The 23433-nt window shown below is 39.9% G+C and overlaps 2 protein-coding genes across 3 annotated transcripts; both read right to left on the reverse strand.

Moving 5' to 3' along the window:
• Nucleotides 1-1325: 1325 nt before the first annotated feature.
• dtd1 (D-aminoacyl-tRNA deacylase 1) lies at nucleotides 1326-18003 on the reverse strand. Of its 2 annotated transcripts, none has more exons than XM_032527660.1 (6): nucleotides 17820-18003; nucleotides 17262-17352; nucleotides 15862-16097; nucleotides 13751-13848; nucleotides 6242-6397; nucleotides 1326-2294 (listed from the first exon to the last, which is right to left on the reverse strand). In XM_032527660.1, the coding sequence occupies exons 1-5, from the start codon at nucleotides 17860-17862 to the stop codon at nucleotides 6242-6244; spliced, it is 624 nt and encodes a 207-aa protein (XP_032383551.1). In that variant the 5' UTR covers nucleotides 17863-18003; the 3' UTR covers nucleotides 1326-2294. The 2 variants fall into 2 exon arrangements, with proteins under 2 accessions (XP_032383551.1, XP_032383543.1); XM_032527652.1 differs by having other exon boundaries at nucleotides 6233-6397.
• Nucleotides 18004-19824: 1821 nt separating this feature from the next.
• LOC116696631 (small integral membrane protein 26) lies at nucleotides 19825-21188 on the reverse strand. The gene is made up of 2 exons (XM_032527728.1): nucleotides 20929-21188; nucleotides 19825-20123 (listed from the first exon to the last, which is right to left on the reverse strand). Exons 1-2 carry the CDS (start codon nucleotides 21050-21052, stop codon nucleotides 19954-19956), a joined length of 294 nt encoding a protein of 97 aa, XP_032383619.1. The 5' UTR covers nucleotides 21053-21188; the 3' UTR covers nucleotides 19825-19953.
• Nucleotides 21189-23433: the final 2245 nt, after the last annotated feature.

Genomic DNA, 23433 nt, shown 5'->3' on the forward strand with positions numbered 1-23433 from the left:
GGGGGCTAAAGTTGGGACAGTACAGGCGGGCCAGGTGGTGGAAATAAGGACAAGCACCCCTGCTTTTGCATCACATAAAACAAGCAGAATAATGCAGTGGAAAAACACACAAAACAGCATGGATCACTTGCTTTTCTTGACATCTTTATAAAATGGAAACAAAATGTACATTCTTACAGCGCAAATCAAATACATTAATAAATAGTAGATGCATTTTTGGGAGGCCAAAATCTGCCCAACCCGACTGGTGCCAGTGTCCACAGATGGCCCCATCTCCACAGACAGGGGAAGGTATTAATACAACTCTGACTTCCTTATCAATTTCTTTCAATCGTAATTTAACAGTCTAATCTTCCCGGCCGGTTATTTTGTAAATTAGTTTGACAGGAAAGCTGTGCGCAAACAGGAATATATACACTTGTTTATTTGAAAATAATAATTCCCCAGAAGAAGGGCAGGTGGTCATAACCCATTATTATGTCTGTATGTGCCGGTCCACAGAGGGCAAAGTACATGTAATTGACACTTGTCCTCACTGGAGACATTCAGATCACACTTTTATTTTTAAGATCCAACCGAAATCTGCTTTTGCACTTAATTAACACATGGAAGTCAGCCGTTTACTGAATGTGACACGTAAACCCCGCCACTCAGTATACATCGCGGATTATGGCCCAGGTAGGGCTGGGTACCTTTGATACTTTTTTTGGCCTCCTTAGTATCAAGTTTTGGAGTAAATCTCATCAGCGTCAGTGAGCCAATAAGCATGCAGCATTGACTGTCGTAACGTTACACGTTGGAGAGGCATGCAGGAAAAGCTCTACGCTGCACACAGGGACAGGGACATATTTATTGAAGAACCGACCAGGCAAGGTTCACAAGCTCAGTTACCATAGCAACCGACTCTGAGGTTGAGTTGCCTCTCTTTCTGAAACGGGCTGGTGTTACCGCTCTCTCTCAGGTTTGATTAACCTCCCTTTGTGGAACAGAAAACCCAGAGTTTCCCTCAACTCAGGGTTAGTTTTCACTAAACCTGCTTTCTGAAACGGGGGCCCAGGGATCAACCCGTGCTGACTGGCTTGGTTTAAATTTCCAAAACGAGGGTTAAACATGGGTCAGTTAACCCTGGTCCGACCCGGGTCATTGGTGTAAAAGAGGTTGTTAATGTTAGCAATGGTACTGAAGAGTAAGGATCACACCATTTAGCAACTAAACTGTCCAATGCGGACATCAGCAGGTAGGTTTTAAACATGCCTGGTAGGTGTTTTGTTGCTGTCTAGCTATAAAATATAAATTTCTCCCTTTTACAGATTGATTTCCCCCCCCCTCAAAAGACAGCACAGGGCATGTAATTCAGACCAGACCTGTGTGCTGTAGCAAATTCAGTTGGACCTTGAAACATAGTCTATTCATACAGGTACAATAACCTTTTAAGACAGACTTTACACATGTATTTACCAATCATGCAGTGGCATTGCCAGGCCATCACTGATGTTCTGTTCCTGATGGTACTGATATTCTTGTGCCTGTGCTATAAGGTGGGGGTGACAGTAGCTCAGTCAGTAGGGAGTTAGGTTAGGAACCAGAGGGTCGTGGTTCAAGTCCACATATGGACCTAAGTATGGTGGTGGACTGGTAGCTGGAGAGGTGCCAGTTCACCTCCGGGGCACTGCCAAGGCGCTCTTGAGCAAGGCACCGAACTTCCAACTGCTTGGGGTGCCTTTCTATGGCCAGCCCCCCCACTCTGACAGCGCATGTATAGGTACTGAGCATGTGTATGTAATTGAGGCCTGTGTGTAATAACAACCAAGTGTAAATTGTAATTTCCCCTTGTAGGACTAATAAAGGATACATTATTATTATTATTATAAAGCCAAGGCCTTGGAGCTGGGTTATGGGTCAGTGTCATGACTCCAAGCGGGGATTAGAGCAAGACAGACAGGGAGAATCTGAAAGGAATTCTCCCTGTCCATGTAGAAACATAAATAGACAGGCAGTAGGGACAGTATACAGTATAGTGCCGCCAATGGCTGTTTCCTTCCTGTGCACCCTTGTTCAAACTCCCTTCATCAGTCTGAGCAGTGCTATGTTTACCTAGACAATCCTATTTGATCTATATCTGGAGAAGAGAATCCAAGGACACCGGCGAGGGGATGATGCTCTGTGAAAGACCAAGAGAATCCTGCTGATTTCCAAAGGTAGGAGGACAGTCCACGGTCAGCTGTAAGAGTCACTGAGGATTAAAGGCCTTCCTGTGGAAAACTGGACTCACCCTTATGTCCCCGGTTTGACATCTGCACAAGAGAAAACAGAACACAATACACTGTATACAGATTTAGCTGAAATCAGAAAATCTAGTGGCCACTACTTTTTTTTGTTAAAAAAAACATTAATTACTAAATCACAGTAGTTGTTTGTAATAAGCAGCCAAAGGATGCAGTGCACAGATCATATCAAGCAGAGATAACTAAGAATGTTAGGTTTCTGTATGGGAGGGGTGGGGCCATTGGAACTGTTCTGAAGCAGTGCAAAGGCTCATGGGACAAAATATATGTTCTACACGGATTCTGTCCTAGTTAAGTGTGGGTTTTAAAAATGTTGTTAAAGTTTTGGGTGTGCATTTATGTTACGTGGGTTTTAGTTATGTATGGTTGATTTAGTGTTCAGTTTTGAATGCTACTGATCGTTCAGCCCTAATATCTATTTAAAGTTGGCTAACATTAGCCACCATGAGCTACCAGTCATACCAAACCAAGTAAATAAATAAAAGAGCTAAACATTAGCCCCTCGCCAAAAAAATATAAGCTAATATGTTAGGACAATTTTGGTCCACTTAGGAATGCAAATCCAGTAATCGCTGCTGGGCAGCAGAAACCTTCCTGTAAGCTGTTTATATCAACATCAGAACATTGCAGCCAGGAAGGAAGGAAGACCAGAGGAGATAATGGAGGACTGTCACAAATTACTCATTCAGGGGAAAGAACTCATGTTTAAGTCATGCAAAGCAAATCTTGGGAACACCAATTCTCTCTTTAAAATATGCAGCCACAGAGCCATGCAAGCCCCTTGTCTGACAACTCTCTTACATCCAAATGTCCCTCTTCCACCTCTCCTTCCAGCATAGCTCACACATTTCCAAAAGTGCTGTGTGTGCACTCCCCCGCTGACATTAAAATCCAAATAACTCTCTTGATTTCTCAGACTGTTCCCCCCTCTTTTGCTGATCTCCCTCGATCTGGCTCTCTGTTAGACAAAGAGGCCTTATGTAACGAGGTGCTGAAGCCTCTAAGTCTTACCCAACATGCACTTGGGGATTACAGTGCATGGGCCCCCTGCAGTAGAAGAGTCTGAGATGGGACTACAGCGTGTGTGTGTGTGTGTGTGTGTGTGTGTGTGTGTGTGTGTGTGTGTGTTGTGTGTGTGTGTGTGTGTGTGTGTGTGTGTGTGCTGCATGGAGGCATTATAGAACAGACAAAACTGTACCAAACAAGACAAAAATAATCCAACTAGTGTTGCACAATATATCAATTTTTAATTGTCATCATGATAACATGATAATGTTTTGTGTACATTAAAGCCCCAGTGTGTCACGTTTGTAGTTGTTCATTATCAAAATCTGTGTTGCCCGTTCACAAACCTGTCCTTTTTTTATGACTATTTTCCACCAACATCAATTTCAAGTATTCTTATTGGCTTGAAATTTTACAACTGCGCTTGCTTGAACTGGGGTAGACTCTCCATACTCAAGCGCCATCTTGAAATACGTTAGCCAGTAAGGGACATACAGGCTACACTGCTCCTAGCTGCTGCTAATGAAGGACCACACGTATTCAAAATCCAAATTTCAGGAAGTCTTCTTCTTCGCCCAGACAAAGAAAACGGATATTGAAAAAGCAAGAGACTGGCGTCATCAGAAAAAAAAGAGTGAACATTGAAGCTGCTTTGGACGCACACACCAAATCCCAACTAGTTAATCATCCTCCGGACCGCTGCAGTCTCTTTTTCTTCGGATGGTACGCATGCTCGCTCGTGGTGTGAAGCACGCGTCCGCGCCACTCTCTGACATGCACTCCAACAACCACGGCTGATAGACGGCATTTCGTACACTTTCGCTTTTTGAAGCTTGAGGGCTACCATAGCTGCAATACGTACTTTGAACTGCGTGGCGAGATCGAGTTGATTGCGATATATGATCTCTACGCTAGATGGGAGAACTTCTTACACAATGTCGCTTTAAATTCAATGTCAAAACAATATTGGAAATTATTTTCCTTTTCATTTGTTTTAAATTCAACAAGTAATGATGTATTTTAGCAGAATACTGAAAGCAGCAAAAATGCAGAACCGAGTACACTTTAGCATCCGTTATATCTTAATATCCCTGTTGCGATATTCAACGTTATTGTATATTTTCCTCATCTCAAATGCAAGACACCTCCATGGTGAATTTTCAATGTTCATACTGGTGTCGGACAGTGCGTGTGCACAGAGGAACAAGTAGTATGTCTGGCGTTAAAGTGCCAGTTTAACGGCAAATCCTCATAATGTGTGTGTCTGCCAGAGAGGTCACAGAGGGAGAGGAGCTGCGCCACAGGAGCCAGCAGCAGCAGCCTCAGCAGGGACGGCAGAAGGAACACGGAGGGAGCTGACTCAATGCCTCCACGTCGCCATTCTCCCAGAACTCTGTTTTTTGCACTAGTAAACAAATAAGGCAAATAAGAGCAACCCCAACCCCTCCTCATCCCCCGGCAGTATGAGCCACAGAATGAGAAACAAACAGGTCTGTCTCTTGTGAGCGTTGCTGAGTTTCACTGCAATATCAACAATATCAAAGAGAGCAGGCACAGGCAGGAAGAGGAGAAGTGGAAAAACAGAGATGCTGAGGTGAATGTGAACCACACTGCATCTCCTCACACTGCACATTTAAAGCTGCCATATTGTACACTAACATAACACATGGGAGTAGGGTTGTAAAATTACAGGAATATTCATGGGAATAAAAAAATATATATATATTAGTGCTCCGGCTATATTTACCGTGTCATATGCATATGTAAACAAAAATTATACAATATCATAAGCATAAGACATATTCCATTCATTTGCCAAATAATCCCATGGGTTTGTCAACTACATACAGTATAACACAGTAAAGCAGTGTAGAATGGGTCATGTGGTAAGCTAGCCAGCTAGAAAGTTAATGGGGGAAAGGTACTAAACCCTGCATGCAGAGGGTTGCCATTTAATCACTAATTAAAGGGAAACTGGCAAATGATCTGTACAAGTGACGGAAGAGTGCAGCTTAAAAGGGTAAGGTTTCCCCCCCCCCCCCAACCTGGACCTTATTTTCCTATGTTTTTGTGTCTTAGTGACGGATGGGAACAACAATCTTTGACACTGGTCCAGTATTAAGCGAGATCGCTGTCACACAAAAACATAGAAAAATAGGGTCCAGGATGAAAAAAATGGTAGCTACACTTTAATGCAGTGCATGGTTACAATTCAATTAAATAGGCATACTTTTAACCAAAACATGCCAAAAGTCCAAAAGAATTCACGAAATTGTGCCAAATTCCCGAGCTTAACTTCCCTTGGAAAATGATATTTATTAACCGAGGGAGAAAAGAACACCAACTGTGCAATCTCTTGCAAAAAAGTAGTAGTTTCTTGTGTGTTCAGGTCGGTCAAGGTTTCTTTCTTAGGTTCCTTTGGTATCTGTTGTTGAGTCGAACTAATACACTACTAATCTAATCAATACTACTTTTCTATTCAATATGACTTTTACGTACATAACTCTCAACATGTACACAGCTTGTAGACCATTTGTACATAATTCATAAAAACACATGTTAAGGAATATTTTGTTCATGTTTTGGATCACTATGTTTTGTATTTTTATTTAGTAAAAATTGATGCACACTCATCCGATTCTTATTTTTTTATGACAATTTTAATACTTTAAAAAAATGTTGTGGTTGATTGACATATAACTTTTTGAGCATAGGTTGTATTGATGTTAGGGATAAGAAGGGTTTGAAGATACTCCAAAAAATGACATCACAATAAAGCAAACCAATGTTGGAACTGGCCGACCATATCTGTTGCTGATTTCAAAGGGTTACGTAAAGGACGGGTTGGTTTAATGATCTACAGACACCTGGTGTGTGTAAGAACATTCCACTATATGTGACTGCATTTTTTTTTTTTGTGTACGTCTCCGAGGCTCCCTCACCCTGCTGACCTAGGTCTCCCTCTCTGATGACACATCCCCGTCGGCTCCACTGCTGGCGTTGGGGTCCTGTCGGGAACGTGAAGCGAGTTTTTCCCTGCTCGACTCCGAGGGGCCCTTGGAGCGCGTCTTCTCTTTCCTCTGCTGCTGCTTCTCCTGCTTGGACAGCTGAGGAAACACAAGAAACCGGAAAGCTTGGTTCATTTAAGAAACATGTTTATCTTACAGTTCAATTCATGTGCCCTTAAAAGGTGCAGTAAGCAATGCAGAACATTTTTATTTATCTGCATTCATATGCAGAGAAACAATCCGGTCATAGACGTCATCTCTCAAATCCAACTCCATTCTCGCGTCCCAAGTTGCTAATCAGACTGTAAACAATGATGGGGGCACGGAAAGATCCGCTCTGGGCCCGGAAATATCTGTTGGCTACACTGGAACCGCCGAAGTATTGGACCTTACACCAAGAGGCTAAATCATCATCAGACCGATAGCTGATGGGTTCCCAGATAGTTGAGTACTTAATAAATAACCCATAGGAATAATTTTTCTTCCGAACTTTAACTTCAACTAAGAAGGAAAAGAAAGAAGCACTTTAATAACCCCTCAATGGAGAAATAAAAAATGTTACGCTCTGTTGTTTTTGCATTACTCACGTAGACCCAAAATACACACACATGCACAAACAGGACCTATAAGGTTTATTTGTATAGCCCGTTTCAGCAACAGGGCAATTCAAAGTGCTTTTCATAAAACAATAAAGAGCAGTTAAAAACAAAACAAAAATCCAATGGATAAAATACGAGAACAAATGTAACAGTGCAGTATAATTAATCATAATTATGTAATTAATGAAAGAAAGGTAGCATACGAAAGAAAGGTCTTCAGCCTTGATTTAAAACAACAGAGTTGCAGAGGACCTGCAGTTTTCTGGGAGTTTGTTCAAGATAAATGTGTGGAGCATAAAAACTGACGCTCCTTGCCCCCGTTTGGTTCTGACTCTGGGGACCTGAGAGGTCTGGATGGTTCCCAATGTAGCAGCAGGTCAGGAATGTATTCTGGCCCTAAACTGTTCCGTGTTTTATAAACCAACAGACGTATTTTGAAATCAGTTCTTTGAGGGGCAGGAAGTGAGTGCAAAGACCAGTCAGTATCTGGTGTTAGGGTTCATCGGTGAAAGTGCCAGACGCCATTGAATGTGAGCATTTGCCCATTCAAGTCGGTTACGATGATGAACCACAGTCAGGGAGAGAGAGAGTGAGAGACAGACAGAGAGAAGATAATGCTAACTATTATCAACTGCCTGGTTAGCCCTCTGGAAAGCTTGCTGTTAACATTCCTGAGAGAGATACATGGCAGAATATATTGGTGGCACGTATGCGTGTCTGCCCTCTCATTGTCAACTTTGGCAGAGCTGCAGTGCGGTGAACATCCGGGCACTTTCACCGCCGTGGATTTAGCTCATACTGCCTTTCTCGTAGGGAATGAGGTAAATCGCTCCGCTCTGCTGTAACTTCAGCTGCCTGTGGAAACCCAGAGTAAAGGGGTTGCCATGTAGTCGGCGCTGCGTGCTGTTAGGGGTTTAGTCCCTTGCTCGAGGGCACCTCAGCAGTGCCCAGGAGGAAAATTTGCACCTTCCCAGCTAACAGTGCATACTCCGTACGGTCTTAAAGTCAAGTCACCATAGACTGAGCTACTGCCCACCTCCCCACGCCCCTTTTAGTTGCTCATTTAATCATGAATATTTTATGTTTTTTTAGAAAATATTGTCTTATAGGGTTTTGAATCTAAAATCATAGGTGTGGGACATTCACATCTGTCGTGTGCAAATCTTTGGTTTTTCTTTAAGACAAAAAAAGTTCTAAAAACATTACAAATAAATCTCTTATGGCTGAACAGTAACTGAAACCTTATCAGTCTGTGGTTCCTTGTGGACTGAGGCACACACCGTGGACTAGAGCCCGACCGATATCGTTATATATCACCGATATATCATCATCACCTGCTGATATATCATTTCACGATATATCGGTATCGGCAATTCTACTATTCATTCATCATAACGACAAATAAATGATTCTAAAAAATGAAAATTGAAAAAATAAAATAAAAACGGACGGTCAACCATGTTATGAGCATTGGCGTTGCATAGTTTGTCCACCAGAGGGCGCTCTACAGCGTCCCTGTTGGCTACACTGATTATGTTTTTGTTGTTATTGTGTTTTTGTTTAAAAGGACTTTAAGTTTTATATCTTAAGTTTGTATTTTTATACATTTAATTTATCAGAACTTATATATTTTGATGTTCCTCTGTTCTGTTGTGACAATAAATGATCATATTATTTTAGTGACAACTCCTAAATAACTCCAAATAACTAATGTTAGGGAAATCTGTTTGTTTTGTTACACATTTTTGGATTTTTTTTTTTAAATATCGATCAGCTGATATATTTGATTTTCAAATAACCAAATATTTGTATTGTCTAAAAAATCCATTATCAATCGGGTTCTACCATGGACATGCTGCATTATGACTTGCAGATCATGACCTTTGCAGTATGTTCAGTATTCCCCCTTAGCTCCCAACATGCATGAATTAGTGAAACTGATTAAACAAAGAAGGAGAAACATGTCAGCGCCACAAAGCAGCACTCACACATCAGACTCGTCTTTTTAGATGCACAACCACTTCTATTCTCTCCTCGTTTAGAGCTATTCTGGGTTGTCACACGATCACTCCAATGACTCAATTGTTGTGACAGCATGCACTGCCTCTCGCACACTCCGAAACCAGTGCCGCTCAGCACGACAAGTCACAAACTCCTTTCCTCATTGTATTCGTTGCGGTCTATAAAACACCACAACAGTAATGATGAAGTAGGTATGCTACCCGCCGTCTGAAAGGGGTCTGTAAACACACATGCTAAAACTTTAATGCTACCGTGGAAATATTTATGAACTGAATGTCATCTTAAAATACAAAGCATTGTGTAAGACATTACATTATTCAAAGAGGACACCAAAAATCTGTGTTATTCCCATTTGAACCCATAAGCATGCTGTAGTATCAAACCAGGCCTACTGCCATTGTTGATTATTCAACAGTGGGAATAAACATACGCAGGGTTCAAAATCACCATTCAAATTGCTAGTGAATGTCTAAAATATTACCATTGTTTTTTGGGCTGGTGAGTGAAGCAAATTACCAGCCACTTGCATATTTTACATTTGGCTAGTGAAAGGTGCTAATTATACGCGTGTTCCTCTTTTTGCCATAAAGCAATCAACATTTTAAACTCTAATGTTAAAGCTTCATTTAAACCCCAAACTCCGGAATGCCAACTCGATTTTAAAAACCTGACATAACATGATCAAACATTACGTCATGTCTGTGTATGTTGGTTTTCATCCCAGACTAGAGACCGAAACATAATGCACAAACAGTCGGGTAAACAAAGAGAAAAACTCCAGAAAAAGACCCCTCGGCTTTGGACCCCAGTCGCTCAGCATCCCAAGGACAACATCCAAATGGTATGATTTATATGATCATTGCTCTGGATAACATTTTGCTCCCCATTTGACCTGCAGTGGACTAAATCCCTGATTCATGGAAAGAAAGGAACAGTGTCTGTTGGCCATTGCTTCATTTCTCCCCCGTGCCAAGCTTAGCCTATTGGCTGGCCTTTTATCCCTCATGTTCAGCCTTGGCTTCGGCTCCTCGGCCCCCACAGCAAAACATCCCAAAGAGACAAGATTAAAATTCTGAGGACTGCTTAATATCCCTCCCTTTTGGGCTAGCGAGTCAAGGCCACCAAGGGGAGATCAGCCAAAGCCGGCCTGTAGCCAAAGCATAAGTACGTTGGCCGGAATCCACGGATGTGACCAGAATTGATTCAGGACGGATGTATGAACTTCTTCTGAAATAGAAGGCTGAGTGGGGTATATTCGAATGGCATTTTTATATAAAAAATAAAAAAAATATACTTAGAGGTGAAACTAGCCATTATTGTATTTTGGTTTTATTCATAAAATAGACTGTACTAAATAAAAGGATTTACCAAAAACACATTTACATTATTGATGAATCCAGTGGTTCCTAAAATAGGGGCGCAATATAAAATATTAACAACATTGTGTGAATCTAAAGTTTAGGTATTGATACTAGGAGCACGGCTTCAGAGATGGCAATGCCAGGGTCGCTCCCCGATGTAAGTCGAGTGCAGATTTGAGTTATGCATGCGTCACTTTGCGACAAGTAGCATACAAGATGCTAACGGGAGACTTCTGTAATCTCAATACAACTTAGCATCAAACAACAAAGGCTGTCGAATGGCGTTTAGGGTTAAAATGCCCATTTTAGGCCTTCATTAATTCATAAAAGTGAATTGCTCATTAATGACATTTTGCAGAGGGTGTGCACGAACTCTCCACACACACACACACACACACACACACACACACACACACACACACACACACACACACACACACACACACACACACACACACACACACACACACACACACACACACACACACACACACACACACACACACACACACACACACACACACACACACACACACACACACACACACACACACACACACACACACACACGGGGCTTTCAGCTACGCCATGGGGTGACAGAGTGAGAACACAGTGAATCAGTACCACTCCACAAGGTTGTGGAAGTGGTGGCAATGGCAGACGTCACTCTAGGAAAGGGCAAGCTTGTTATGGTCTGGATTTTTTAAGTTCTTTTTTGTCCAAGAGTCCAACATTTAGATAGATAGATAGATAGATAGATAGATAGATAGATATATAGTTATTGATCCCAAAAAAAATATGGGAAGTTATGGTGTTACAGCAGCAAACATACATCAGTCATACAGCACAGAATATAAATTTAAAGGAAATACTAGGATACAATATACATACATACATACATATAAACAATGTACAAGAAATAATAATAATAATAATAATAATAATAATAGGAATAAAAATATAAGAACAAATATTTGAAATATATACATGATCCCTCCAGTCCATCCCTTATACACCCAACAACTACAGAGTCATCAGAAAACTTCTGTAGGTGACATGAGTTGTACTTGAAGTCTGTGGTGTATAAGGTGAACAGAAAAGGAGACAGCACAGTCCCCTGTGGGGCCACCGTACCACTCACCACCACATCAGACAGAACACGGTCCAGGCGGACAAACTGTGGTCTGTCTGTCAGGTAGTCAGTGATCCAGGAGACTGGGGTCGCACCGACACCCATCCCCCGCAGCTTCTCATCTAGTAGCAGAGGCTGGATGGTGTTCAATGCACTGGAGAAATCTAAAACTGTGATTCTCACAGTGTCACCACCGCCATCCAGGTGCAAATGAGCTCGCTGCAGAAGATAGATGACAGCGTTGTCCACTGCCAGACGAGGCTGGTAGGCAAACTTTAGATGGTCCAGTATGATCCTTTATCAGTATTTAGCTTGTAGTAGTTTACCTTCACTTAGGGCTGGGCAATACATGAGTATTATATCCATATCAGAATAAAGAAGTGATAAAGAAGTAAAAGGGATGTCATTTTCTGACCCTTCCAGCCTATTCTAGCGGTTCTATTATTGGCTTTACCCACTTAATCATTAGATTCACATTACTGGTGATTATAAATGTTAAATCTCATTGTGTAATTATTTTGTCAACCCTACAATATCGTCAAAATATAAATAATGAGGTATTTGGTCCAAAATACTGTGATATTTGATTTTCTTCATATCGCCCAGTCCTACCTTTAATACTTGATCTCAGGGGCAAATACAGCACGAGAGTGTGTGCCCCACTGCTAAGGAGTATTGAGTACTGTATACTGTACACAATTGGAGAGGAGTAAATTAATAAATAAAGGAAACGTTATGCGGCCAAGTACATACAAGAAATATCAGAAATGTGCACTCATTGTACAATAAACCTGCCAGGGAGAAATTACTAGCAGATTGGACCTTATCCCAGCATTGATGTATGTATTACGTAACAAAATGCAGCAGTGAAACACCTAAGATGACATAAGTAAGTAATGGTCGGGATAATTTCTTGTAGTTTGCATCTCCTGGAGAAACACCAGAATACAACTAAATGAAGGAAGAATTCATTAAAAGGGAATTGCTCATTAGTGACAGGCTAGTTTAACTATCAACAGATTATTTAAAGTTGCACATTGACAAACTGGCCCCAAACAAGCAGCTGCCTATCCTCACCGTTTATCCACCAGCAGACACAGAGCAACATTAGCACTGTATCTCTGTTCCTAGATAGATAGATAGATTGGTAGATAGATAGTTTTATATTAATGTTTAATATGTTTGGCAAATTCCACATAAGTATACTTATTGTGGCAAGAAAACCTTTTCTGATTCGGTTTGTCTCCTCAAACTGAGAATATCTGGCTCTGAAGCTGCTAAATGTTCCACCACGTTGCTATCCGAGTTGTTGTTGTTTTTGCTGCCTTCTGCAGATGTAAACAGTGCTGATTGGAGTTTGTGGGCCACAAAACAAAAACACTGAGCTATAAAGTGCTAAAATGCTCTTTTAGTTGTGGAGGAAAGTGCAGCGTTGGTGATAACTATCAGTAGTTTCATCACTACCGGTGACACCTTTCACATCACACAGTCTTTTGACCCATTGCTAGTACATACAAATACTGATTAGTGCAGCTCTACTGTTCATAACACATACTTTCACACACCACACAATCTATAATGTAATGTTTTTCATAGCTCTGATAATTGTTTTCTAGGCTGCATTTTTTTATATTTATTATCCATTTTTGATGTATGTGGTGGTTATGTATACTCATTTAATTTCCAGGGAAAGTTTCAGTTTACCATTATAACTTACACACAGACTGTTAATAGGCTATGACAAGGGTCTTCAACAGTTTTTGAATCCAAGGACCCCTTAACTGAAAGCGAGATGGCTCAGGGACCCTCTACTACATGTATTGTTTTAAAGTCGGATGTTTAACGGGGTCTGCAATAACTTGTAGGGTGGCCTAAAGCCTTTACACATGCCTTTTTTACATATAATAGTAAGCTTTCAAAATAACCTTAATATTGTTGGCAGTATTCTGTAAATCATGTTTTCATTTAAAAAATACAATTCTTAAGATTAACTGTACCTTTGGATGGCTCTCTTAGTGACCACCTTTCCTATAGACCAGTAAGCCTATCTTCATTGGAGATTTATATTTGCTAATAATATATTGGATTCATGTGAAGACCTCAATTAACAATAATTTGGAGGTCCTCTTGCATTGAATCTGAGGACCCCCTAGGGGTCCCGGATGAAAATCCCTGGGCTATGGCTCCAGCACACAACAGAAAAGCAAATATCACCACCTAGTGGTTTAATAGACAAAGCCATCCAGCAAAGCCACAGTAAAGGGCTAATAAGTGAACCATGAGTTAAGATTGTTTTTGTCAAACTACTCTATTCAAACGTTCATGCTCAATAACATACCTGTTTGGAGTCTGTGGGGCCACTAGGTGACATCAGTTCAATGGTAACAGGGCCGTCATTTTGTATGTGGACCTGCATATAGGCACCAAACTTCCCGTCTGCACACACAAGTTGAAAGCAGAGAGACATTTTACAAGCCTTAATGAATAAGACCTGGGATTCAAAAGTCAAAGACATAACATAAAGGCAAGTTTCATCTAATAGCATCAGTGCCACGGTTAGCCTACAGTAGAAGAACTAATCTGCTTTTAAATGAACACGCCCAAACCACATATCTTATCAAGATTCTTATATAATGGGCATTTGGAGGCAGCATGTATACACCGTTAGTAGATTGGTCTCAGAGAACGAGACGTCATGATGCAATAAGGCGGCGAAATGTGGGCGTCAATGTTGCCATAGGTCTCCGTTTGCGGCCGTTGAGACTGCAACACGACCCAGCAGATTCCGAATCAAAACGGGGTCAGAACTGTTTTCAAATGTCTCCGGTTTGGGGGCTCTGATACGCCAAAGCAGGGGGAATGTGAGGTGTAAATGTTGTGAATACCATTCATTTTTAAACCAAAACGTAGCCATACAAATGCTGCTTAATCTAAGTAGCCGAGTGCATCCCATATCACATCACACCCTGGTGTTAATAGACACAAGTGGAATTGATTTGACATGGACGGTAGATGTTTTATTAGGGAGTAAGATAAAGTGGAGCCTTGAGAAATTGGGGACAAACAACGAAGGGGCTGCAGGAGGACAGGAAGTTTAAATGTTCTCCTTTCTTCCACTGGGTCCCCGAGATTAATGACACCATCTGCACAATGAAGTTGTGGGCCGGGAGCAAGAGGCGCTGCATCATCATATTTCCTTCTCTGGAGGGGAGGGGGGACTAATTAGGGAGACTTATACCTCCCTTGCTGGGACGAGGTGTTCTCTGCACCTGCTCCCCGGTGGGCTGACCCAATTCACCGCAACCGTCACCACCAGCATGTCACAGCACCGATAATCCACACCTCCCACCCCCAAAAGAGGTATGACCTTACACTGACGTGGTAATACAGGCAATTAAATAGCGGGGGGGGGGACAGGGCACTGATCCAAACGTACAAGTGAGTGGATATAATGGTGACCCTCAAGACTTGTTATTAATAAGCTCAGAAACAAGTGTCTGTAAAGAAAGACGTTTTTTTATAAGCCATGATGTCCTGTAACCTCCTGGGACTTTTTTTTTTAAACTGGCCTCTATCTTCTGAGCTCCACACTTTCCACAATGACCCTTATAACTATTTTTCAACTCTGATTGCACAAAATCCATCATACTGTCAAAAAAAAAAAAAAAAGGGGCTATAAGCTACTCAATATCTGACCTAGGGTTGACATTAAAGTGCTCATATTATGCTTTTTGGCTTTTTCCCTTTCCTTTATTGTGTTATATATCTTTTTGTGCACGTTTTAGGTTTACAAAGTGAAAAAGCCCAAAGTGCCCCCCAAAGGGACTTACCATCTCTCACAGAAGACACTGTTAACAAACTGCTCTATTGTAGTCCAGCCTTTACTTCAGACACTGTTAACAAACTGCTCTATCGTAGTCCAGCCTTTACTTCAGACACTGTTAACAAACTGCTCTATCGTAGTCCAGCCTTTACTTCAGAGACAAACGTGCGTCACTTAGGAACACGTCATAATGCTCGCCCTGCTGCTAGCGTGGCACGCCCTCCCACTCTGCTTCTGACTGGCTAGTAGTCCTTACCTATGTACGGCGCATGTGCGACTCCCGAGTGTGATGCTTCACTCTGTAGCTAAAACACAGCTCAACACACAGGGTGAAAAGAGAAGCTGCAGCAATGTGCAGTACAACAAAAATACGCTTTTTATTTCAAAATGAAACTATGTACACCTATTCTGATATAACCTCTAAATACAATTATGAACGGGAAAATGAGCATGATATGAGCACTTTAAATGTTAAGGGAAAAAGTGGGACAATGGATAAATTATTCAACTGATTTCACTTAAACTTAAAACAAATAAAACACTTAATTTATGCAGATTTTTGCATAAATGTAGTGTTTTATTAGCTCTCCTCTAAGGTCCTACAGTCATCTGTTCAGTCCACCCACCTTTAATGAGCTCTGGCTTGTAGGTACTCCTCATGTTCTCCAGGATGCTATTGTAGAAGGGCTGAGCCAACTCTGCAGGCATGGCTGAGTGGAAGTCTGGCTTGTTGGCTTTCAGTATGCACTGCAGTGTGAACTGGCTCACACACAGCACCTCAAAGTCCCTGTCCATGACACTTTTGCTCCACGCTCGCCCGTTCTCATCTTCAAACAGCCGCAGGTTCAGGATCTTGCGTACTCTGAAAACACACGAGGAAAAGCAGGTGAGGAAACAAAACTGTAACTGTGACAATCACTCTGATCAATCTGGTCAATGTTGGCTGACACCTTATTAGCTTTATTTGAAGGGACCACAATATTTCATGTTTTATCCAAATAATACTGAATATTTTTTTTAAGTAAACTACAAGTTTGTAGACTAATTTCCTATCCTCCAGGCAAGCAGTGGCTGTTTTTCATGCCAGGACATGAAAAACAACTTGAAACTTGAGATAATCAATCACAAAAAGAACTTTGTTGTCTATATTGTTGATCAGAGTTACAATATAGTACAGTTTATGCAGGAATCATTTTTTTAAAACCTTGCTTGCGTTTGTTAGTTTTGAGCTTCTAAACAACAAATCATGAATAATTTACTATACATCTTTGCTCATTTGAAATTTATGTGATATAAAGTCAGATTTTTTTTAATGTACTTTACCTTTTGTACATGATCCTCATTGGTTTACATTTATTTCTGATGTCATGAAAATCAATCAATTTTGAATTATTGTTGTATGGTAATGCCATTCATGTACAGAGCTGATGTGTGTGTTGGAGTACACAACTTGAACACATTTCAAGACTGTATTAGAAGACTTTAATACTGTGCAAATATGAATGGAAGCCAATAGTAGAATCCTACATTTAAATGGTTAACTACATCGGAAACCCGGCCATAGCCAAGACATAGAAGAGACCCCCAACCAATACAGGATATTTAAGGTTGATACAAATATTTGTTTAAATAAATCAGAAGAAATGGCAACTATACATCTAACATAAACAATTTGGATATAAAATCCATTCAAGTATGTGCTATTTAGAATTGTACCCAAGATATGTACTTCAAGGGACATTTTAAAGTTGAAAAATAAAACATGTTAGTGCTACCTGGTAGACTGACTGGAATGGAGACAGTCACAAGTTACCTCCAACAGATCTTTAGGCTTTCTGCACCGATATATCTTGTTACGAGCTAGAATCCCATACACTACTTGTTGTCATCTAATAATTACAAATTCCTCAATGTGACATTGCACCTATCACAAACTAGTTTTTCTGGCAAACACGTTTAAACAGGGATTTTAAATCCAGTCAGAGTTCTGTTTCTGGTGTGAAGGCTTCCTCCCACAAACACTCACAGGTAGTCAGCATCCTTCTGGGTGTCCTCCACTGATATTCCCAGCAGTACACACAGTCCTCGTCCTATTGAACTGATCTCTTCTCCTCCCACTGTAGGAAAAGAGGAAAAGGCTGATGACTGAGTGAGCACTGTAGTCCTTCAGTGACAAGCAGCCAAGACTGGCTGTCTGTAATGTGACAAGCTGAAAGAAAAGACATCAGTGTGTGTGGAGAAAAGGAGCCAGCTGTCAGGGCTTTCATTCAGCAGTCAGTGCCACCGACTTCCAGAGGACTCGTTCACCATTTGGGCATTTGAGCAGTGAAATAACATTATTTACTCGTTTCCTCCGAGCTTGCCAGCCAGCGGTTCTCTGTCTAGACTCCGGTCAAAGACACAACTGGCTGTCTCTGAAGCCTCACTCGTTTCAGTGGGACTGCTAATTTTAACCCAGCTAGGTTAGCTAGCTAGCATGCATGGTCAGCGACTTTAATAAAAGAAAGTTATTGGCCTCAGTTTAGCGACATTATCAAAGGCGTCAAAGCATGCCACCGTCGCTCAGTTCAAAACAGCCACTTACCTGTCACAGTGGCCTTGGTGACCCTCTGAATGATAGCTTTCATTGTTTTGGTTGTGTTGGGGAACACGCTCTCTTAACTTCCAAGGACCTACCGGCGGGGGAGGACTCTGTCGCCCTCTACCGGCCTAAGCACGCAGCATACATCCTCTCCTTCCGGAGGTATGACCTCAAGCAAGTCGCTCAGACCAATATGGCTCTACGTTGTACAGAAGTGGAAAGTTACTAAATGTATTCACTCATTTACTGTACTTCTACCTTACTTGATTGATTAAATTGGTTGCTGCCTTATACTTGTACTCCACTAGATTTCAGAGGGAAATATTGTACTTTTTACTAGTTATCTAACAGCTATTCTATGCTTAATAAGCATAATATGCAATGTATTGTTAAAGAGCAAATGTAAGCACCCAACAGCATATAAAATAGCTCAGATTAGTTCCACCTCAGGCAACTACAACATAAATGCTGCCTACATGTTAATCCAGCCATAATAATTATGTTAACTCTGAAGGTCATTTTCCTGCATTGCAGATATGCCTACTTTCACCTTTAAGTTCATTTTACTTATTGACTTGGAATGGAGTATTTTTACAATGTGGTATTTCTTCACCCACGTAAAGGATCTGAATACCGACTCTGAATACTAACTTAGTGGTTGTCAGCAAATACTAAATGTGAATGGTTGTAAATTACATTTAGGGAATGAGAGTGATTATTTTCTATTCAATTTTTTGGCATTTTCAAGCAAAAATGCCATGCAAATTTGAATTACTATGAACACCAACAATATTGCAATATAGTGCAAAGTTGATGCATCAGCAGGTATTACAATGACAGATACTGCTTACACTGGAGGATCGGAAAAACAAAACAATGTAGCTTCCTTAAAGCGTTCGGTGTTGTTGAGTGTTGTTCTGTTGTACATTTTGAAGCTGCACTTTGTGGTGTTGGACATTGTCATGTTGAATGGTGCTTCCATTATATTGTCTACCCTTTATAGACCTTTTTTTATGGAAGACATTTTGACATGTCACAGTAGGAAAAGCACCGGTGTAAATAATAAAATTAAAGACAGATGAATTCCAAAACACCGGCCAAAGTCATAGCTCACTGGGACTCTTAAAATAGAACTGGACCATTGCTTATGTTATTAGTAACACCTGTGCTTATCCTACTGTGAAAAGTCAAAATGCTTGCTGTGGAAAAGGTCTATTGACATGCTATAGTTGGAGAAGCAAAAATACTAGAAACGCCCTTTAATGGAATCTGTTCCAACACCACACACTGCAGCATCCAAAATGTCCACAGAATTCAAACACCACCTCTCTGCCGCAGTGTCAATGGTTTCACAAAGGTAGCACTTAGTTCAAGACTGTTGTTCAGTTAGGGCTGCACATTTAATCCCAATTTTTTTTTTAAACCGCAACATGGACTATAGAGCAATATCCAAATCACAGGTGGGGCTCCATTTATGTTAAAGGCTAAATATGTGTCAAACCATTCTGAATGAAGTAGCGTGGTGCTGCAGAGACGTCCCGGCCTCCAAATCCTATCCTACAGACTAAAGGAAACATCTTTGTTTGGTACAGATCCTCACAAAAATCACACTATAATCATTTTCATTTTTTTAGATTTTCATATTTTTCAATGAAAATGACACAAAAATGATCATTCCTTCCAACATCATGAATCATATCCTGATCACAGTATCAGTCAAAATAATCACAATTAGATCATTTCCTCATATCGTGAAGCCCTAGTCTCAGTCTCCACTCAGTGTAATGACAATATCTATAAAAATAAAAATTGCAAAACATTCGGACACTTTCCTAAAAGGGCCTCTTGCATAATTAAGAGATTCGGTTTATTCATACAGCATTAGTAGTTGTATTTAGAAAATAGTATGGATGAATCAGACAGTAATAGCCTAATGAATACTGTTGACATAAGTAAATATATCTGGGGACAGATTATTAGCATCCCAAAAACAATGGCAGCTCCCTCCAACCTGGACAGCGTGCTGGAAGTTCTTCCGATAAAGATGATGTCCACACACAGGAGCATTCATTCATAGTGCGTTAGAAAAACTTGCGCTTAGCAAGTTCAGTGTCCGTCGTCCTTTGCACCGGTGCAGCTATTTGTCACCGTCTCCACGCCCAGGTTGACTGCTGAAGGATTTGATGTAATTGTAGATCCGTGTGCTGTACGGGACAAAGTCTTTCTTGTAGACGATGACAGTTTTGGAGTGATCAGACAGGTAGACAACCTTGTTCGGATCTTCCGGCTCTTGCACCTCTTCTTTCACTAAATTCAAGGAGGAAAATATTGGTATTTTTTATCCACGCAAACTGGGCTGGGGGAATATACTGTCCTGTATAACAACTTGACTGACAAACCTGACAACTGTACATAAATAATAATAATAAAAAATGAATGCTACAATATTTCCTTCTGCAATGTAGTGGAATCAAAGTATGGAGCATAAAATGGAACTCAAGTAGAAGAGTGCATTACATAAATGGATGATATATAGGCTACTAACCTATTAGACTCAACTGCTCTACAGCCCACAGTTAAAAGGGGCTGAGCGTTCATCTTTATCCAATCGAAATCGAGATTTGACAGAATGCGATTGGCCAATCGTGAAGACCGGGATTAATTGAATGTGCCATATTTAGTTGAATATTTGGTGTAAAAAAAGTATTCCTCTTTTTATTGTTATATTTACTGTGATTTCATAAGATAAATGCTGGAGTAGTGTTAGGCCTACATATCATAGATTCAATGGTCCATGATAATTTAAAAAAAAAAAAAAAAAAATGTATTGTAATAATATGTATAGGTAATATGTATTGCTGGCAATACATATCCGTGTTCTCATCCTTGCATAAGACTACAGAGCAGTTTTGATGGTGTGTCATGTTATAATGCTTCGGGACGTTTTGTGTTACACAGTAAATACACAGGCCCGGTGGGCTACCAAGCTTGCAATAGGCTACAATGGAGGACACCGTGTACACACACAAAATATGTCTACGGCTCGTTTCATGTCCCACCATCTAGTTCCAACTCCTAATTAGCCGGTTTGCGCAGCAGCTGGTCCTCTCACCTGGCGTGTCCTTAAAGCGCCCTGTGTACCTGAAGTAGGCGTAAGAACCGACCATGGTCCAGATACCGAGAGCGTACACTGCGGACAGGCGCGTGTTCCACTTCCACACGTCTTTGAGATTCATGACTGGGCCCTGCTCCGCGAAATGGCCAACGCTAGGGCTGTCTCTTAACGGACAGGGGTTCAGCTATCGTTCACTGCTGCATTCTAACGGGCGCTGCCATGACAGTCAACCCGGAAGTACAACGGATACAAATAGAACACTTTCCGGTCAAAAAGTAATTACACATTTGCAAACTTAAACAATTTATATTCTTGTTAAAATATTATGTAGCAGGCATAAAGGGAGACAAAGTAGAAGAGATCAGCAGATGTAAATTGCTGGGATAGATATACCGTATATCTACATTGCTGTTATAAATTATAAATTATATTATAATATAATACCGGTATCTATCTATCTATCTATCTATCTATCTATCTATCTATCTATATGCATACATGCATAAACTTCACACAAATAAATTTACATACACATACACTCACTGATACATACTGTATAATATAACAACCCTGATATATTTGACCACATTTCTCTATACTCTCTGTCATACGGTGAACTTTTTGAAGAATATTGTATATTAATTTAGTTTCACTGCAATTTTTATATTGTTTAACCATCCCCCTCTACATTTTTTTTTATTGTTATAAACACTATTGTTAAGTTTATTTAATATGTATTATTGTTTTTCTGGAGCATTATTTTCTGAAATGTTATTTAAATGTGTTTTTTTGCAAAAACAGTGAAGGCTTTAAAAAAAAATATTATTATAATTATTATTATTATTATTATTATTATTATTATTATTATTATAAGATTCATATCAAACATACAACAAGGCACACTGCAACCATATTCAGTCAATTCTGCAACATGAATTGAAAACGGAATACAACGTTGATACATTTTCCAAAAAACAAAACAAACAAAATAAATAAGGAGAAATGAGACTATGAGGGACTTAGCAGTGGACACTTAGCAGGAACGAGTTTGCATAAGTATTCAGGAAAAAGTAGGGCTTTTTTATTTTGCAACATTTCAAGGATTGTTGACACAGAATTATATCATTTATAAAGGCATTAAAGACATGTTTTAAGAAATCAACATTTGTGTATGAAATATTTTACCATTAAAATGAGATTTTTCACTCCAAACTCAGTTGTTCTGTTCTCCATTTGAAGTCCAGATTTAACGTATTAATATCCCTCGGAAAATCTTTCAATCTCAAGGGACGTCCTGGTTAAATCAAGGTTAAATAAATGAATAAAAATAAAAAATATGTTAAAATTGAGATATTTTGTGTATAGTACATGGTCCAGTACTGGAAAGCATCCCAGAAGGTCTGGGTTACACTACGAGAGAAGAAGAGATGTTCTGCGGTTTCAATGTCAGAATTACAGAAAGTACAAACATTCATATCCATATTAAACCTTGGATGTAAGAAATGACATGGATGAATCTCATTCATCACTTTGAAGTGAACTTATTTTACCTTCGGTGAAATAGGAAAAGAAAGGTAAGTGGTTCTTATCTTCACTAAACTATTGCTGGTAAACTTCTGGAAGATATGTCTTCTCTTGAATGGTGAAGGGAAGCAGATCGAAGTGAGGACATTTCAATTACAAAATATTATTACATTTATTTTTATTTAAGAAATTATATGCATCTATGATTAAAGTGGGCTCCTGAGGAATAACCACAGAGTATGTTAACATACCTTTTACTAAAGTGACTAAAGCTTGTGGGATTGCCTTAATTACAGCTTTAAATTGTCTCTCAGTGCACATCAAACTGTATTTCCAGATGAAGACATCATATGTTAAGAAGTTACCACAATTATATAATAAATGAACAATCGACCAGACACCCTTTTGACCAGGATTTTCTCTTAATTAATTTACTTCTGTTATTCCATATTGAGACTGTGTAAGGAGTAAAGTTATGTTTGCGTATGAGTTTCCAGTATTGGAGAACCTGTTGATGGAAAGTTGAAAGCTTATTAGATGGTTTGGAAATGTTGAAGTCACATCTCAATAAGAATTGTATGCCACCAAACATTTTGAAGATTTTGAAGGGGATATCAAACCAGAAATTATCGCCTTTATAATATTTTGTAACCATTTTAATTAGATTCAATAAAGTCAATGGCACTTAGCCCCCTTTCTTCAGCAGGTTTCATTGTATGGCTTTTATTTACATCATGATATTTATTTTTCCATGTAAATTTAAATTGTCTTGATTGATCTTCTTAATTAATTTGTCGGATATGTCCAATGAGTAGGCTGGGAAGGTAAGTCTTGACAAACTTTGCATTTCAGTAAGTAAAAGGTGTCCAAAAGCAGATAGGTTTCTTTGAAGACAACCTTTTTATCTTTGGAAATTATAATGCTTTCTGACTTCATTTTTAACTGGGAAATTATACATATTAATCATATCATGGTCTT

Source organism: Etheostoma spectabile, chromosome 2 (genome assembly GCF_008692095.1).
Source record: "Etheostoma spectabile isolate EspeVRDwgs_2016 chromosome 2, UIUC_Espe_1.0, whole genome shotgun sequence".
NCBI lineage: Eukaryota > Metazoa > Chordata > Actinopteri > Perciformes > Percidae > Etheostoma > Etheostoma spectabile.

Excerpts from the sequence above, each read along its gene's own strand:
- dtd1 (XM_032527660.1), bottom strand. The coding sequence starts at position 17,862 with ATGAAAGCTATCATTCAGAGGGTCACCAAGGCCACTGTGACAG. Across the intron at positions 17,353-17,819 it reads CACCAAGGCCACTGTGACAG|TGGGAGGAGAAGAGATCAGT; the intron begins GTAAGTGGCTGT and ends CTTTTCCTACAG. Across the intron at positions 16,098-17,261 it reads CAGAAGGATGCTGACTACCT|AGTACGCAAGATCCTGAACC; the intron begins GTGAGTGTTTGT and ends GTGTGTTTTCAG.
- LOC116696631 (XM_032527728.1), bottom strand. The coding sequence starts at position 21,052 with ATGAATCTCAAAGACGTGTGGAAGTGGAACACGCGCCTGTCCGCAGTG. Across the intron at positions 20,124-20,928 it reads GCGCTTTAAGGACACGCCAG|TGAAAGAAGAGGTGCAAGAG; the intron begins GTGAGAGGACCA and ends CCTTGAATTTAG.